We start from the raw sequence: 19,244 nt of genomic DNA on the forward strand, positions 1-19,244 counted from the left end.
TAAGCAATGGTAAGGGATTGCCCGTCGCTGTATTTAACTCACACACTAGGGGACATCCTTCCCTCTGCCATATTGATACCATCAACGGGACACCCCATATCTGTACCTCAATTCAAAAGGGGAAGAGGTGGAGACCCAGGGCTGCTGGCCAAATACCGTAAAAAAGTGCAGAAAATAGTTGCTTTGAAAAGGATCTTAAGTTCGAGATGCCTGTTGTTGTATCATAATTTGATACTAGTGCAGTTGTTCGTCAGAGGTCGCTAGTCGATCTTAAGACAATTAAAGGGAAGTCAATCAAAGATACGTTAGCGAAGCCTAGAATTGATATTGCAGAGTTATTAAGAGAACAATAGAAGGATGAAAATGATGAAGATTATGACTTGTCGGATTATATGGAGGAGGAATATGCCAGAATTCATGTGGTTGAGACTCGAGCGTCTTCATCATTGTGCAATGCTCCACAACCCGCCAAGGAGAATGCCTCTGATGAGTTACAGAGGGTCATCTAACTGCGAGATGAACATATTAGTTGGATGGAGAAGAGGCTGGAGGAGATGATGACCATTGTGGATGCACTTCAAAGTCAACCCCAGTCTCCAAAGGTCGCTTCTCCGGAAGTAAATCAGCCAAAACTTGTTCACATCTCAGATGGGAAGAAGGAGTTCACCTCCTCCAGTAAAGACAAACAACCAAGGGAAAATTCAACACAAAGGATAGTACCGAAAAAGAATATAAATCAGACGGTGAAACAACAAGTAAATGAAGCATTGGCCCAGTCCAAGGGAGGAGCATTGGTTCTGAAGGGTAGACCTTCCGGAGGAGCTCGATAGGGTACCTTACCCCAAAGGATTCGTATCGCCGAATTTCAAGTCCTTTGATGGGACAGGGAACCCCCGACAACATGTGACACACTTCACAAGTTGTTGTAATCCGGGGGGCAACAAAACACTTTTGTTTCAACAGTTTATGAGCAGCCTTTTAGGAGTTGCCTTCGATTGATATACAGATTTAACTAATAGATTGATAAAGACCTTCACAGAGTTGGAGAGCTTGTTTGTCAAAAGATTTGTTAGAACTCAACACCACATCATGGTCGGTGATCTTGTGGTCCAGCGACAAGCGATAAAAACCGACTGAGACGTTAGTAGATTAAATTCTGTGTTTGAGGAATCTCAACATAAAGTTTGAGCCTCAATTGCAGGAGCAGTATGCAATTGAGATCTTACTCAAGAACATTCATGGACCAGTAACTTTCTTGCTTAAATAATTCAAAATCAAGACTTTTGAGAAGCTACTAAGCAAAATTGCGAGCTTGCAAGAGGAGGCTAAGCAACTCGGATTCTTAGAGAAGGTAGATAAACCAAAGTCGGTAAAGACGTTTGAAAAGAAATCAGGGACGAAGACATTAGTTGATAAATGTAAGCAACTGATATAGATCCATACTGAGCCGTCACAACAAACTTATCAGCACCAGAGTACAGCTGGTGAGGGCCTTACCATACAGATGAGAGTCGGGATCCGTCCTTAAATCAAAGATTAAACAAAATTTACTCATTCAAGAAGGAAGCAGGGTTAACGATGTTTTGGAATTTGATCAAGAATTTAAAATTCGTTTAAGTATGACACTAATATTTTTACAATTAAATAAATTAACAAAAAATATTTATTTAATAAAGTTTATTTTCAACTAACAACAACCAAGTGAACCCCAAGCTTACTTGTAAAAATAATACTTGCAGTTCAAAATGTAGAATCGAAGGTGATATTTATTTAATAAAGTTTATTTTCAACCAACAACAACCAAGTGAACCCCAAGCTTAATACTTGCAGTTCAAAATGTAGAATCGAAGGTGAGAATGATGTAGAAGCTCCGAAGTTCTGGATACATCGCCAGCCACGTAAGCTCACAACTTCTGCTATCATGGAAAGGGAATCTGAAAGTTCCAGTGTGGCAACCACGGGCCGCGACTACCATGAGCGCTTGCATTGCAATCTCATATCGGCTCCCTCATCTCCCTCATCTCCCTCGGATTCCCCATTGTCGACCAATAGAAGTGAAGAAAACCCTAGCCGCTTCGATCCCTCATGAGGCCCGGAGCAAGAACAGCACTAGGAGAGGTCTTCTCTTCCTCTCGCTCCCCATGTCTGCCCTCTTATTCCTCCACAGTAACTCTGCCGCCGACCCTTCGTCAGGCTTCGATCCCGTGACTGACGCCGAGAAGGATGCTAGCTCTGCTTTATCCCGCCGCATTGGAGAAGCCGTTCGCCTGCTCGACCTTGCACGGGAGTTCCAGGCGAAGGGAGAATTTTCCCGGGCCTTGGACTATTTTACTCAGGTTTGGTCCTCTCTTGCTTGGTGATTATTTATCCTCTCCATTTCCTGCGTGATTATTTTGCACATTGACGCCTTAAATTTTGGCTTAAGGGGCTAAAATTGTCATCCATTGCCCATCTGCTTTGCTCATGTTGGTATGTAAAGAGGAATCTTTGACGCGCGAAAGCTATAAGTAGGTTTGGGAGGAGAGAAACCTAAGAGATTGAGAGGAAAGGCAGGTATCTCTCCGAGGGTTTTTTTATGGTGTGAAAGAAGGATTTTTAAGTAGACTGGTAAACTCTCAGCCATTTGTGCAGAATATAATAACAGTATACTCTTCACCAGTTTGAGCAGAATATATCTTGGCTATTCATCTCTACCTACATAAATGCATAAGCATCCTATCCGCCCATTCTATAACCACACTGTTACTCTGATGCATTTCCTCATAGCTTTTATTACATAAAGGGGGTTTCGTTTCTTAAGATGTAGATGTGTTTAGCTGTTACTTTTTTCTTCTGTAAAAATCATATCTCATCTTTCTTTTGAAGAGCTCTTTTCTATCTGAGTATCATGGTTAGGTGCTTTACAGCCTAAATAATACTCATATATCGCTGCAGTTCCAGCTCGCTGTAGATAATCATCCTACATGATCTCAACTTCTCAAGTTAATTTGAGCAAATGGTTTTGAGGGATACCTTGACAGATCTATTTTCTGTCCTGCCACTACCATCATAAACCAAGATGGGTCTACTAGCAACAGTCCCTACTATTACTCTTTGCTCCTCATTGATCAAAATCTATCATGAACACTTTACTCTTAACATTTCAGCATTCATTTACCCTTTGTGCTTAACTTGATTCTTGTGTGGATATTTGGGCTACTCTCGAGCGCTGCCTACAATCCACTATCGAGCTTTTATTCTTCAACTCGAAAAGTACGCCTACATTATTACCATGGTTACTCAAATTATGACACAATATTTGTCTAAAATCAAGGGTAAAGTCAATTTAATGGCTGCATTTGATGCTTCATTAAGCACTAAATATACTATTCTCTCCACTTTAAATGTCCTTCATCCAAATTATCAAACTTTTTAGTTTGCTGTTCGGATAAACTTATAGCCAATAAGTTTGGATGATCTATACTCACCCTTGTGTAGTGAAGAAAGTACTCAAGCAAGTGATGTTGTACGTACCAACAACCCGAGTATTTCTTTGGATCAACATTCGACATTAGATGCAAGTAGGTATCTTTTTTATTTTATCAATGTTTATGCCAACTTTATGTATGCTTCTAAGCTTCCACTTTTCCGCTGCTTGTAAGGTGGCTAACTGCTATTGGTTTCCTTTTAGCATATCATTTGCTTACCTTTGTATCACTTTAGAAATTGTTTGTTGTGATGTTTAGGTCCATCCTCAATCATCTCAAAATTTTAAATATTACAACTCATTTTTTGATGATTGGTCTTGTTATTGTTAGGAATTTTCAATGAAAGTTAGATTTGAAGTTATATTGACTAATAGAAGTATCCAAATTGTAGGCTACAGGGCTGAAGGTTTCATTATATTGGGTGCCATGTTGTTGTTTGAAACTTTGTGCAACCAATTTTGCTTGGAATTTTGGAGCTGTTCCATCTTGAGGGGGTGGGTCGAGAAGGACCCAAGTGCCTTGGCATTGAAGTGCCTCAAATTCAATAGGCACAACCTTTGCACCAGTGAAGATGTGATTGCCTGAGTATAGGTTGTCAGGTTGGATGTGGGTGAGGTGGTTGCATGTAAGTTTAGAAATTATTTGGGTTTAAGTGTTCTGGTTTGAGAGCGGGTTCTCATGGGGCGGGTGGTTGTCGTAGGGGGTGGAATGTGTGGGAGGATTGATGTGGAGGTTTGTAATTGGTTTTCTTGGGAGAGTGGTGGTATGTGGTGGTTGGGAGGATTTGGGAAAGATAGTTGCTTGGTTAGGCGGTTGAGATGTTGGTATAAGGAAACTCGGTGAGACGTAGGATATGGAGGTCGGAGTTGAGGTTGATGAGGAATGATGGGGAAATGTGAGTTCGTTGAAGACCACATGGCATGATATTATGATTTGTCGTGTATGAGGTTTGTAGCAGTAGTAGCCATTGTGATAGGGTGGATAACTAATAAAGATGCATGGGGGGAGAAAGGGGCAAGTTTATGTGGGGCTTGAGGCTTTTGCCATGGAAAACAATGGCATACAAGGTGCAAAGATGGGTATATGTCGGTGGTGTGCGATGGATGAGTTCGTAGGGCGATTTGAGTTTTGTGGTCTTGGAAGCGGCATGCAGTTGATGAGGTAGGCGACAGTCAACAGAGCTGCTGTCCAAAATTTGTAGGGTAGGTGGAAGGTGATGAGGAGAGTTATAGTGTTTTGATTAGGTGACTATGCTTGCGCTCGGCTACCCCATTTTGTTGGGTGTGTAAGGGCAACTGAATTGGTGAATTATGCCGAAGGAGGTGAGATATGTGTGCAAGGTATGAGATGTATATTCACCACCGTCGTTGGATCTGAGTGCTTTGATATTTATATTTAATTGTTTTTTAACCATTTTATGGAATGTTATGAATTTAGTAGTTGCCTTAGATTTGGCAAACATAAGGAACACCCAAGTGAACCTAGAGAAATCATCAAAAAAGAGAATGAAATATTTATATCCTTGTATTGAAGGGGTTGGCGCAGGACCCCAAACATCAGGGGTGAACAAAGTCAAAACAACGTTTAGACTCAGAAACTGAAATATTAAATGATTGTTGATGACCCTTGGAAGGGTTACATTCATTATGGGAAATAGAAGAATGGAGACTAGGTATAATTGTAGTTGTTCTAAAGATGGTTGTTGTGGTAGCATGATGATGGTGCCCAAGCCTTCTATGCCAAAGTTGGACGGATGTAGGAGTTGAGTGGATGGCGGCCAAAGCGGATATAGGGTAGAGATCGCCCTTGCTAGGGCCTTGGAGGAGGATTTGGTTTGTTTTTCAGTACCTGATAACAAAACTAGATTTGGTTAAAGAGATGTCACAATTATTGTTAGAAACTAATTTTGAACAGAAAGGAGATTTTGTGGTAGGAAGGTAGAGTGCGAGAGTTTGGGGAGGTAGAGCTTAAGTTGAGGTGTAGGTAGAATGCCTTGACCAGTGTGGATGATTGGGAGGTTGCAGTCATTGTTAATGATTGCTGAATCTGGTCCTGTGTATGGCTTGGCATGTTGTAGATGATCGTAGTTGGAGGTGAGGTGAATGGTAGCACCGAAGTCAAGGAACTAGTCATCTGAGTTGGATTTGGTAGAGGTCATTAGACCTGAATCAAATTTTGTTAAGGGGTAGGAGCTGAAATTGGATTGATGCCAACATTATAGTGCGATGTGTCGGATTTTGTTGCAGATTTGGATAGTTGGTCTATCAGAGATAGATCCAACACCGCGACCTCTCCTATTTGGAAGCGATGTCTTGTGGTGCCCCCTAGCATTGAAGGGGCGTTAGCCGTGCCCCCTGGCACCGTTTTGGCTTCCTCGAGTTCTAAACAGGGCAATCTTTGGCATGATCGACTGAGATGTTGATCTCTTCGCTGCAGAATGGGGAATACAAGTCATCCAGCTTGATCAATTTTGATCTTGTACTGATGATTGTTTTAAAGGATGGTAGGAGGAAAGTAGGCCATTAAGGATATGGAGGATGATGTCCTCATGATCAATATGACCTTTGGCAGTAGTTAGGTTGTCGACGAGGGATTTAATGACCAAAGGATATTGAGACAGTTTTGTTTTTAATGAAAATGTGGTGAAGCTCATTCCCGAGTTGGATGACTGGGATCGATTTGTGGATTGCAGTCGATTTTGAAGGGTTTGCCATATTTTCTTGGTAGATTAGAGGTTAAGAATTTAGGGCAAGATTGTGGGGGGGGATATGGTGGAGTAGATGGCAACGAGAGGTTCTGATTGATGAGTTGCCAGCGTAGGAAGTGGAGGTTGGAGGTCACCGGCTGGCGTGTTGGTTTGAGATGGGGGACATATTGCAGTGCCATCAAGGAAGCTCTCAAAACCATTCGCTTTGAAGAGTTTGTAGATTTGGGGTTTCCAAATTGGGTAATTTTCAGTGATGAGTTTCTATGATACTTTTGGTAACCTGGTTGCTCTGATACGATGAGAAAATTCAGGAGACAAATTTTGTGAGCTGCTCCATGAATATCGCACCAAACAGAGGGACGAAGCACAAGGGCTTCTCTTTACATCGTGAACAATAAATGGTATATTGAATGGAGCAAAAGTGTGTGTGTGTGTGTGTGTGTGTGTGTGTTACCTAGTAGTATGCTAGAAGGTAAGGTAATCCTAATACCCTTAGTGGGGAGAGTGGAAAGGAGAAATTCCTTTTTGCTGCTTAGTATTGTAGGTTTGTTATCTCGTGCTTTGTTAAGTTCAAAAATCTTGTTGAAAACCAATAAAATCATCACATAAAAAATACTTAAAACTGATGGAGGCAAGGAATACTATAGCAAATCTACACGAAGCATACTTAACGCACTTTGGCATTATACACCAATTATTCTACTCTCATATACTTGAAGAAAATGGTACCGTGGAGCATTAGTATTGACACATTTCAGACACTGTGTAGATTGTCATTTAGTTTAATACTTTTGGACTGATACATTTTTATCTATTGTTTAATTTATCGATCGGTTACCGTCTTTCATTTCAAATAATATTTCTCCGTATCAGCTCCTCTATGATCAACCTCCTGATTATTCTCAGCTTTGTGTGTGCTTGGCTACGATGCTACTTCTCTACAAAGGTTGATCGTCACTCAATCCCATGCATATTTCGAGTTTAAGTTCCACATTTTAAAGGGTATAAATACGATAAACTCCTCATCTCTAGATATGTTGTTTTTCATGAATTTGAATTCCCCTTTCAGGCAACGTTTCTACCTAAAATTGCTATTTATAGCTCCTCTTCTACTAGTTCCTGTTTCTAGTTTTCCTATTTCAGCTATAGCTACCACTCCTATTTCACGATTTTCCACTTCTATCTCCAGTTCTCATAACACTACTCCATTCACTTCCAACTTCACCTCTCAGCTAATTCCTCTTTGTCCAGCCACTATATCTCATAATCGCACTCCTGGAGTTCTTACTCAACTCCCTTCAGCCCTTGCTGTCTCAAGAAACACTTTTGGAGTACCTACACATTAAATGCAAACTCGGTCCAAATCGGTCATCTAAAATGGAGACATGTTCTTGATCTACATCATACTATTTCCTCTATTGTGGATTCCCTTTCTTTTAACTAGGAAACTAGAGACAAAATGTGCCGACTGCTATGTCCACCTAATTTTAAGCCTTAACAATCGCAGGGTACGTGGAGCCTTGTTCCTGTTCCTTTAATCAGACCTTTCTTGGCAATAGGTGGATTTTCAAAATCAATTATAACTCTGATGGTACTACTGCTCTCTATAAAGCTTAGCTCAAGTTTACAAGCTAGAACAAGTTGTCTGTTACATTAAATTTTCATTTTGATTGCCAAAATGTCCATTTTCCGCATCTTCACTATTGTCACTCTGTATACTTGTTCTCAACTAATGCGTTCTTACATGATACTCTTCAATAAACAATTTACATGGCACAAGCAAAATAATTCATTGATCCCAATTTTTAAAACCATGTTTGTCACTTTCATAATGTAATCTTCAGTTTAAAACAATCTCCTCGTCAATGGCTTGTTACTCTCTCCAATTATGTGCAGCAATTTGGTTTTTACTATCGTAATGTGGACCCTTCCTTGCTTATATACTCTGCTGGTCAAAGAGTAACACATCTTCTCATCTTTCGACATTTTTCAATTGCTTATTAATCTTCATACATGCTGCAATATGCAAGACTATGTGGTAGATATACTCAACAGGGTAGGAATGACAATTGCTGACCACTTCAAAATCCTACAACCTCCAAAACTATATTTCCTAGCCTTCCTTAAATTAAATACTCTACTCCTATTATATTGGCATTTGGTGGGATTTCTTCAGCATCTTGCTAGTAGAAGGCTGATATTGCATTTGCTATAAACCGTTTATTTCAGCATGTGTGCCATTCGTTTGAATATCATTTCCAGCTTTCCAGCAACTAAAACGAGTTTTACACTATATTAAAACTAACCTTACCTGTGGATTGTGCATTTCCTGACTCCCTGTCTTTTCGAGCCTTATCTGGTTCCTATTGGTACGTAATTCTACCAACTGAAAATCCACTACAAGTTGCCATTTATTTCTTCGTTCAACGCCAATTTCCTGGTGCGCAAAAAACAATTATTGTAACTCGATTCTAAAGTGAAGTTGAATATTGTGCTCATTGTTATTGTGCGGAGCGCGATTATGTTGATTAATTGTCAACTTGGATTTGGCTATCATAAAATGAATGGTATTTATACGAATTCACATCAAATCGAAGGAAATTATTGTTCATCTTATTGATTCTCAGGAACATTTTGCTGATATATTCACCATTTCTCTCAACAATACATGATTTTCATCTCTTGGTAGCCTATTAATGATTATGTAGGATCCCTCAATTTGAGGGACGGTGATTTCATTTCAGCTATTTATGCAGAATATAATAACTGTATACAATTATTACAAGTGGTTCCTCCCCCCCCCCCCCCCCCCCTTTTTTATACTTTATTTTCTATTTATCTCCGCCCTTCATCTCTAACTACATAAGCCTACTAGCTGCTCATTTTATAAACCACCTCCTACTTTTATAACTTTCCTTATTGCTTGTATTATATAAAGGGGGTTTTGTTACTTAAGATGTTGGGCCAGTTTATTGTTACTTTCTTATTTTGTAATATCAGCTCTCATCTTCGTTATGGAAATCTGTCTTACTCCCACCACTTTCTTGCAAGCCTTGTACCACACCTTTAGGGATAGGCGGAAAATTTTCTTTATCAGAAACTCCCATTATATTATCTTCTTATTAATATTATGCTACTTGGGCCTCTTTGCTAGAAGTTTTGATGTGTCACTCAAATTATTTCACTTTATGCTAATCAAATTTTCTCTCCGAATTGCCTTTTAAATTTTCCTCACTCAAGGTTTTTCTTAAAGTCTTGTTGTGGTTTTGGTCACCTCGGTTGCTGAACCTGTAATTCCCGTGACTTCTAGTGGTATTGTTTTTTTTATTTACTTGAGTGGTATGGGGGCTTCTATTCCTAATGCATATGGTACTAGATCTATTCCTGTAAAAACTCCCAAGTTAGCTTTGAAGGTGAATGATAGTGAATGGTTAGTCTAAATGGTTCCTGTTGGTTACAATGCAAGGTAAAAGTCCAGACTTGATCCATTACTCGGAATTACTTTTTCTATTGAAGAATGATGGATGCCAAGCTTAAGGATATGACTTGCAATTAATGGAGACTTGTAAATTGCCTGTTATTTGTTTCTCTTGAAAATAGGTTGGAGAAGAAAGATTACTTGATTTCATTATTCTCGTGTAGCATATATATAGGGAGTCTAATCTCTCCTAATTTATAAACTTATCAAATATATCTAATCTAAAGTTGGAAATGAAATAATTCTGAAATAAAAATAACAATGAAGAGAATAAAATTAATTAAGAAGTTTTCAAATTTATCTCCCATTTCAATCTTTCAAGGTTTGTAGGTGGCTGGCTTGCCCACCAATGAAAGCAGCCAGTTACATCTAGTTCGTTTCTAATTTTTCACACTACCCCTCAAGTTAGGTCATAGATGTTGTAGAGATCAAACTTGGTATTGAACTATGAGAAAGTATTTAAAGGAAGAGATTTGGTGACGACATCAACTTGTTAGCGTGTCGAGATGTATCTTAATTGTATAATACCACCATTGAATTTTTCAGAAATAAAGTGCCTATAAACTTCAATATATTTGGTCCTGTCATGATGCACAGGATTCTTGACAATACTGATAGCCGCTTGGCTATCACAAAACATATGTATATGCTTATTGGAGGTACATCTTAATTCCCTTAATAAATTTTAAGTCCATATCCCTTCACAGGTGGCGAGTATACTCTGATTCTACATTATTTCTAAAAAATAGCAGTTTGTTTCTTACTTCTTCATATATAATATATTTTCTCAAATATCAGAGCAATAACATGTGGTAGATATTCTCTCAGTGAGTTTCCCGGCCCAACTAACATCAACATAGACTTCTAACTCTCTATTTATGGTTTTCTTAAAAATTAATCCATAATCAGGAGTTTTCTTGAGAAATCTGTAAATATTGTACATCTCCAAATGCTCTTCATCCAGTTATTCATATGTTGGCTCACAATGCTGACAAAATATTCAATATCCTTACCTAGTATGTGATAGGTAGATGAGTTTTTCTATCAATCTTTGATATCTTTTTTATCTAGAGATATACTTTCTTCTTTTTTGTTAGACTTCTTATTAAGATCCATTGGAGTATCAGTGGGTTTGCATCTAATCATCCCTGTCTCCTTTAGTATATCGGGGATATATTTCCTTTGTGATATAATGACGTTTCTTGGAACATTCTACCTTTATACCCAACAAATATCTCATGGTGCAAAGGTCATTGATTTCAAACTCAGTGGCAAACACTTCTTTAATATTGGGAATTTTCCTTTCATCTTCACCAATTAAAATCATATCATCCACATATACTATCAGTGCAACAATCTTATCTCTTTGAGTGTATTTTATAAACAGGGTGATCAGTTTAATCTTGAGAATATCTATTAGATCTTATAGTTTTAGCTAACCTTACAAACCACATCCTTGATGATTACTTAAGCCCATAAAGAGACTTGCTGAGTTTACATATTAGGTGTTTGTTGAAATCATTCTTAAGCCCTGCTGGTATCTTGTATAATTATTCTAGATCCCCATTCACGAAGATATTTTTTATGTCGAGTTGATCCAATCCTCACTCCTTATAACTGCCACTGACAAAAAAGTTCTAATAGTGTTCAGTTTGGTAACTGGTGCGAAGGTTTTTTGATAGTTAATCTCATAGGCTTGAGTGAAACATTTTGCCGCAAGTATTTCTTTGAATCTCTCAATGCCCCTATCAACTTTATATTTGATGTTGAGCACCCATTTGCATTCAACTGACTTCTTATCTAGGGGGAGTTTAGAAAGAATCCATGTGTCATTATGCTTTAGTGTTCGAACCTCCTCTTCAACTTCTTTTCTCCATTATGGATTTTCAAAAGCTTCTTGAATAGATTTAGAAATCTGCACATTATCAAGGTTGGATACAAATGCTCTATAGGTTGAGGATGGCTTGTGGGAAGATATTCTCTTGAATTGGGTATCTAGTATATCTTTCCTTGTCATCGACACCAACAGAGGAAAGGGATAACTCATAAGTACTAGACTCTTCACTTGAAATTTCAGGTAAATGTGGACTTGAGTTTAGCTGGAGTAGTTCTGAATTCACAAATTATCTTCCAAATGTTAAAATTTTTTTCATTCTGTGTACACATGAAGTTCTTTGTTATGAACTTTAGGCTGGTTTGTTTGGACATCCTCAACCAGGAGGGTTAGGTGAAAGAGTAGTTTGTGAGGCTTTGTAGGTGTCATCAAGTGTATACCAAAATTGATTTCATTTGCACTCTCTTGAACATCATAATTGAGATAGTAGAATTAATTTTTTGGTAACATGAGGGTAATACTTGTGCCCCTTTTTGTTGGAGGCTTTCCCAAGGGAAGTACACTTGATAGATTTAGAGTGAAGTTTTGTGCGGTTTGGGGAATGACGGTGAACAAAGACACCTACAGATTTTAAGTGTAGTAGAAGTGAAAGCTCTGATGTGAGGATAGATAACACCATCAAACATGAAGTAGTGTTTTGAAGTTATGCACCCAACTAAACATTCAATTGATAAGTTATGTTGCAGTAAGAATTATTTTTTCAAAAAATATTTTAGAACTTGATAAGGCATCTTAATTGAGCGGGATACCTCAAGAAGATGCATGTTCTTTCTCCCAGATATGCTATTTTGTTGTGCGGTATCAATATATGAACTCACATGGCTGTTTTTATTTTTTGAAATATAAGACCTAAGGATGGAGTTGAAATATTCCTTTGTAATATCAATTTCGAGGATCTGAATTTTGCATTAAAATTGAGTTTAAATCATGTTATGAAAGATTTGGAAGATTTTGGTTGTTTAGATTTCTTCTTCATTGGAAAATACCCAACTAGGGTTTTCACCTTTGAAGGCCCTAAAATATCACGAGTAATAGAAAAGGGTGTAAAGGTTTATACTGGGTCATGAGATAACTATTTCTAATATGTTTAGCAAGTTGATAAATTTCACATTGATAAATACTAGGTGTTTTATTCATAAATAAATGATGATATAATTTAGAAATATAATTGAAATTAGGATGACCACACAACAATTTCATAACATTATTTATTTTTCAATAGGTATAGACTCAAAAATTTGAGGTAAATATGAACGCGGAATCATTTGTGTGTTTAGAGAGAGACTTTTCTTAAGCACGTATAAATCTTGATGCATTTCAACAATGTCAATCACCTTCTTTAATTCTACCACTAGAAATGTACAAGAATTTATAAAGAATTTAGTTATATATTTCATATCATGAATAAGTTTACTGATTGAAATTAAATTGCAGTCCAAGTGTGGAATATAGAAGATAGAGGAAGAGCAATATCCTTAGAGAGATCCACGTTTCCTTTCCCAACAATTTTTGTGTGTGATCCATCTATTAGTTTTATCGATCTAGATGTAGAAGCTTCTTGATAATTGACTAGAGCATTGATGTCTCCAGTCATATGATCAAGGTTCTAAATCTCCTATTTACTGGCAAGATGAGAGAATGATATATTACTTTGTTGTCTCAAAAGGTTGGTGTGTTTTTCCAAATTACCTTAAAGAAGTTTTTTCAGTACTTAAAGCTATTTCTTGGTGAATGGTTTACAAGACTTTTCGGTTGTGGTAGCAACCTTAGCATTTTTCTTTTGATCTTTCTTTCCATGTCCAGATTTTCAGTCTGAAGGTTTTCCATGCAATTTCGAGCATTTATTTTTTGTGCGATCAAGTTTGTTACAATGTTCACACAAGGGATGTTTTTTTTTGGCTTCCACTCATGGGAGGAGTTATGTGTGTATAAGATTGAGATTTCAGTGCTAGATGAAACCACACTCGCTGCCATCATGAGCTTCTTCTTACTTTCTCCTCTTTTGACTTCAACAAAGGCTTCCTAGTGGTAGGGAGAGCTTCATCTACATGATTTTTTCTCTTACCTCATCTAAATTCTTATGTAGACCCAATAAGAACTTGATCACCCTCTTCTTTATGACTATTATTTTATACATCATAGTATTTTATACATCATAGTATCTTGAGGGCATTTCCAAAAATATCATACATATCTTATTATAATCAATAATTTGTTCTTGTGTTGAAGTATCGAGTCACATTTAAGTCTTCTTATCAGAGTTCATACAGTTTTGTCTTAATCTCAAACAATTCTACTGTTATTTTGGTACTTAAATAAGTCTCATGAGCTGCTTCCCAAATTTCCTATGCTGTTTTATAAAACAACAACAAAAAAAAAAAAATTCAGCCTATGTGGCTATAGAAATGATCAATCAAGAAAGGACTATATGATCCTTAATTTTTCATGTGCGATGATTAGGATCAATGAGCTTAGGAACTTTGCTCTTTCCTGTGAGATGTTACTTTTCTTTTTACACAAATATACATAAACATTGATCGAGATTATTGAAGGAAATTATGGCCATTGAGTTTATGATCTGTGATGAAATTAGAGTTTTGGGGCCATTTGGAGGGAATTCTTGGTCTCTAATTCAGAAATAACCTTCAGTGGAGCTAGACATCTTCATGCCATACTTTGTTATAAGTCCTACACAAGTTTAGGGTAGGGAAGAATTCCTGGCTGCTACTGGCTGCTACTAGCTGCAGGATTCTTGTCTGCTTCTTGCCGCAGGGGAATAGGAATCCCACAATGCTGCAGGAGATTATGAATATTTGGAGCAGTGAGGAACGTCTGCTGGCTGCTTCTGTGGCTGCTCTGCTTGCCCGGGAGCAGCAACACTGCAGAGGGTCTGTAGGCTACGGGAAGGAGGTAGTTCTGTTGTGGTAGATTGACGAAATCTACTTTGGAAAGGAGCAGCTCTGTTACCTGCGGCTGCTTGTCAGGAAAGCAGGAGACTGGCTATGGAGTGCCTGCAGGCTGTCGGCTGTAGAGAGAGACTCTGGCGGAGGACCTGCAGGAAGGCAGGTGGCTGCAAGGTGGATTTCGGCATTGGACGGCAGTTGGAGAGCCTCCGGTTGCTGAAAAGAGATCTAGAATTTGTTTCATTTCCCTAATGCCATATTGAAAAGAGGTTTGCAGCGAGAAAAAAATTACTTGATTTCACTATTATCATATAGGGTATGTATATAGGGAAATAAATACCTTTAAATTTAGAAACTTATCAAATATATCTAATCTAAATTTGGAAAGGAAATAATTCTGAAATAAAAATAACAAAAACAGAAATAGGAAGAGAATAAAACTAATTAAGAAGTTTTCAAAATTATCTCCCAATTCAATCTTCCAAGGTTTGTAGGTGGCCGGCTTGCCCATCAAGGAAAGCAGCCGTTTAGAGCCCGTTCCTTCCTGTTTTTCCACAGTCTCATTGATCAATGGTCAGATTTAAACCCTTCCTTCCTATAGAAAGCGAGATATTGACTTTTTTACTCAAGAATTGGAGAATTTGCATAAATGGAAGCGTGACAGGAACAAGTCCCACTTGTTCATGAATCTTATGAATGCTAAGTACAAAGAAGTCTCACCTGATGCAAATTAGGTGAAATATCAAAGTCGGTGAATCAATTTAGAAGCATGAAATCGGTCTATGATAATGAATTCTAGTAATTTCTTCTTGCAAGTTTTTTCTTGGATAGCTTTCACTTTGGTGGTTAAAATTTATGCTTTACCGCCAAATGGAGCGGTTACCTTGCACTTATAAAACTCTAGTTTGCTTTATAATGATACTTGAGGAATGTTGATCACTAACCTCAAGCCATTGCCTCAGAAGTAGATGGACTAAGTATAGCATTTCTAAGTGGTGTGGGGGGTGCATAGCATGTTAATAGAGGTTTGCAAATTTTCAATTTATATTCTATGAAAATGCTGAGCAAATATATGATATCGACAAGTTAAGTTTAGTTTAATTTCATTATTGGTAGTATTTTTAATTTATAGCTTTTATTTCAGTTTTATTATTTTAGGTGAGGGTATAATGATGCCCTTAGTCTTATGGGCTGTTGCTAATTTTATGATTTTGACGTAATGGAGAAAAAGGATTCATGTAGCCGACCCCACACGTGGTGAGATTAAGGCTTTGTTGTTGTTATTGTTGTTTTTGTATGTTCATTTGAGCTATTCAATCTATACTCCCAATAATAGTGATTGGGTATTGAAGATTTGTTAATTATTTGGTTCCTGTAGTTATATCGCATGTTTGTTGGTTCTCTAGTTTTGATTCACTTATTTATTGGTAATGGTTGGGTCGTAGCTTTGGGTGATGGGTATTATAATCTCTTATGTATTGTGTTATTAGGCTTTGTTGTTTGAGTCGCCAAAGTGGCAATTGTGGTTTTTCCTGTATTGCATTTGGCTATTTTAGATTTCATTGAATTTCATGGCCTGTCAGGGGTTATTTGGTTGAGTGAACTTGTGGTTACTGTAATTCTTTTGCAGGGATTTAAGAAAATTATGTGTTTGGTATGAAGAATTATAAATACAATGTAAATTATGAATGAATTTGAAATTTACACCGTAGTTCATTTTTGCTGTTTTTAGAATTCGGGCGTTTTGGTCGAATTTGAATTTCAAAGTTCTTATAATATGCTATATGCAAGCCCCCCACAACCCACCGCCCGTCGCCACATCTCGCCACCCTTCGCCACATGACCACCAGCCGCCGCCGCCAGCTGCTCACTGCCGCCGCCGCCGCTGCGGCCTCGTCCGTAATTCACCACCGCCTCGTTCGCAGTTCACCACTGCCGTCGCCTTAGCCGTTGTTCACTTTCACATCTGCCTCAGATTACAGTTCGCTGCTGCCGCTACCCTTGCTGCCTGCTAATAACCGCCTGTCGCCCTTACCGGCTGCCCGTCTCCCCTGCCTTTGATCGTCACCACCACCTAAAAAACCAGTCGTCTACCGTCCCGCACATCAATCCATTGTTGTTGGCCGCCTACTAGGCCCCCCGCTGCCACCGGATAAAAGAAAAGTTAAAACAACATTTGAGCACAAAAGGAGAGAGAAATGAAGAGCCGTTGAATTTAAGAAAGGCCTTCAAAAGCATAATCATTTTGCTCTTCAATTCATGCTCTTGCTTTCAGTGTTGCTTGACGCATGGTACACATTGACTGAAACACATAGCTTAGCCATTGTTTACTCTTTAATAAAACATGTAATTATTGAGCATTTTCTTGCTCTTTTTTCCTCTGGTTTCGTTTCCTTCTGGTTACTAAAATATATTCATTACATAAAAACCTGATTTAAGCTCAATTTCTGTATATAAGATTAAACCACTAACGGTCAGTTGACAATTTGCAGATAATTAATGATTACAAGGATTTTGCATTCACAGAATATGCAAGGGTTGGAAGGGCGTTGCTGTTGTATGAGATTGGTGACAGGCAGCAGGCTATTACAGAGATGGAAGATGTTTCAATATCTCTGAAAGGCTATCCTGGTATGGTGGTTACTTTGGCTTTTTTCGGAATCAATTTTGTTTTTTATTTTTATTTTTATTTTTAAAAATATGTTTGTTTAATATATTCTTTTTTTTTATTTTTAACATGTTTTTAAAAATATTGAAAATAACTTTTAGATGTTTTGAATGTTCGAAAATACAACCTTATTTATCAAACATTTTTTGTTTCAAATCAAAACATAAATAAAAAAACAAACAACAACAACAACAAAGCCTTAATCCCACTACGTGGTTGGCTACATGAATCCTTTTTCTCCATTGCATCCTATTTAGTGTCATAAAAACATAAATAAAAAAGTAAAAATAAAAAATAAAAGTGGTGCCAAACTGCCCCTTAGTTTCAGAATGTAGTTTGAACTATGATAAAAATATTATGCTTGTATGCAATGGTATTGGCATAGTATGGTGATATTGTTAGTATTGGGGTGGTATTAAGGTGCAATATCACCCGAATACCACCTGAATACCACGATCTACACGTACGTCTGGTGTACACAATATTCTCTCTGAATTATGACTAAAAACATATGGTACCGATCATCGGATTATTTGAGGCTACCAAACATGTTGTGATGGTAATTGTTTTTGTAGATTCCTGAAGACATTATTGACTTTAAGCTCTATGAACACTACTAAAATTACTCGGATGTGATGATTTTATTTTAATTCATAAAATGAGTGAAAATGAACTGTTTATTTTGAAAACATATTTTTAATTACAAGCAGCCAAATAAGCAAGCCACTAGATAATATATACTCCCATAAAATCTAGTATTTTCTTATAGGCCATTTGAACTCTCACTTTTGTTCTTGCTTTTTTCCTTTTCATTCTGATTTATTTTGTTAGATCTTGTTTTGAATTAAAATATAATATATTTTGAAAAAATGTTCAAATCATCAAAAAATTATTTTGATTATTTGATTTATTTTTTAATTAAATAATGTAAAAATATATTAGTGAACTGTTTGGCATCACTTTTATTTTTTATTTTTATTTTTAAAAACTAGTTTTTATTTTTAACAAATCAACTTGTTTTCAGAGATCCATGCAGCTCTTGCAGCTGCACTTTACACTGATAGACATGCACCATTACTGGCCGAGAATCAGTTCACCATTGCCACCATTCTTGATCCTTGCTATGCGGATCTGTCTTACGTAAGAGAGAAGAAACACTGGCCGCCAAGTTTGGTCCGTTCCTTAAAAAACTTCATCACGCTCTCTTAACAACTCAAATCCACCTTTTGTACATTAGAAATACTTGTATACATAACATCATATACTTTAGCAAGATTTACATACATACCACTCAATTCTTATGTATTTACATGCCTAAATTTTAACGTTTTCATACATGCCACCTTATTTTGTATGTGATATGAATGATTTGCATGTTATTAATATAAAAAAAAAAGTTTAGGTGTTATTTATGTTAAATACATGGGAATTTTGTGGTAGGTTTGTAAATGTCCCTAATTTAATCTTTTGGTGAATTTACTATATATTGTAAAAGTTAACGAAGAGTTTTGTTGTAGGTAGTGGTAAAGGTGGACTGAAATTATTCAGTTTTCTTTTCTTCTTTGATGCCTTCTATTTTATTTTACTTATATTTAAATTTTGAGTATTTGTGCATTTGACCAGTTGTGGTGCAATTATGAATTAGGTTCGGGACATGAGCAATTGTAATATGTGTGTGTGTGTGTGTGTGTGTGTGGGTGTGTGCTTAAAATTCACAAAGAACACATTAAAATTCTAATATAAATATTTTTAATTTCATTAAGATTTTAACTGGATGATTGAAGCATGTATAGGTGCTTAAAATTTTATTTTGGGTTTTTTTTAAATAGAATTTTGAATATATAATCAATAAATTTTTAATTGATTGGGTTGTATTTTTTTATATAAATTAATCGTATTCGATTAAAAATCAATTAGCTTGTCAATGTTTTTTTTTTTTTTAAATTATAAATAAAAGTCGAACCCATCTCTTTAAACTTTTATGGTCTGCTTGGTGCAGTGTTTTCCTAGCATTGCAGTGTGAACGAGTGATTTGACGTACTTGTTTATCACGTTGAAGGTTTTTTTAATTAAACATGCCCTCATTTTTATGGGAAATATTTGTGTACGTATTACGCATGCAGAGTT

General features: G+C 37.0%; 1 protein-coding gene across 1 annotated transcript; it reads left to right on the forward strand.

Annotated features, from left to right (window-relative positions):
* Positions 1–1,836: 1,836 nt before the first annotated feature.
* On the forward strand, positions 1,837–18,453 carry LOC110038482. Its single transcript, XM_020743340.1, has 3 exons — positions 1,837–2,336; positions 16,942–17,080; positions 18,142–18,453. Exons 1-3 carry the CDS (start codon positions 1,974–1,976, stop codon positions 18,324–18,326), a joined length of 687 nt encoding a protein of 228 aa, XP_020598999.1. The 5' UTR covers positions 1,837–1,973; the 3' UTR covers positions 18,327–18,453.
* The last annotated feature ends 791 nt before the right edge of the window (positions 18,454–19,244 follow it).

Source organism: Phalaenopsis equestris, unplaced genomic scaffold, assembly GCF_001263595.1.
Source record: "Phalaenopsis equestris unplaced genomic scaffold, ASM126359v1 Scaffold232961, whole genome shotgun sequence".
In the NCBI taxonomy this organism is placed as follows: Eukaryota; Viridiplantae; Streptophyta; class Magnoliopsida; order Asparagales; family Orchidaceae; genus Phalaenopsis; species Phalaenopsis equestris.

Excerpts from the sequence above, each read along its gene's own strand:
- LOC110038482 (XM_020743340.1), top strand. The coding sequence starts at position 1,974 with ATGAGCGCTTGCATTGCAATCTCATATCGGCTCCCTCATCTCCCTCAT. Across the intron at positions 2,337-16,941 it reads CCTTGGACTATTTTACTCAG|ATAATTAATGATTACAAGGA; the intron begins GTTTGGTCCTCT and ends GACAATTTGCAG. Across the intron at positions 17,081-18,141 it reads ATCTCTGAAAGGCTATCCTG|AGATCCATGCAGCTCTTGCA; the intron begins GTATGGTGGTTA and ends ACTTGTTTTCAG.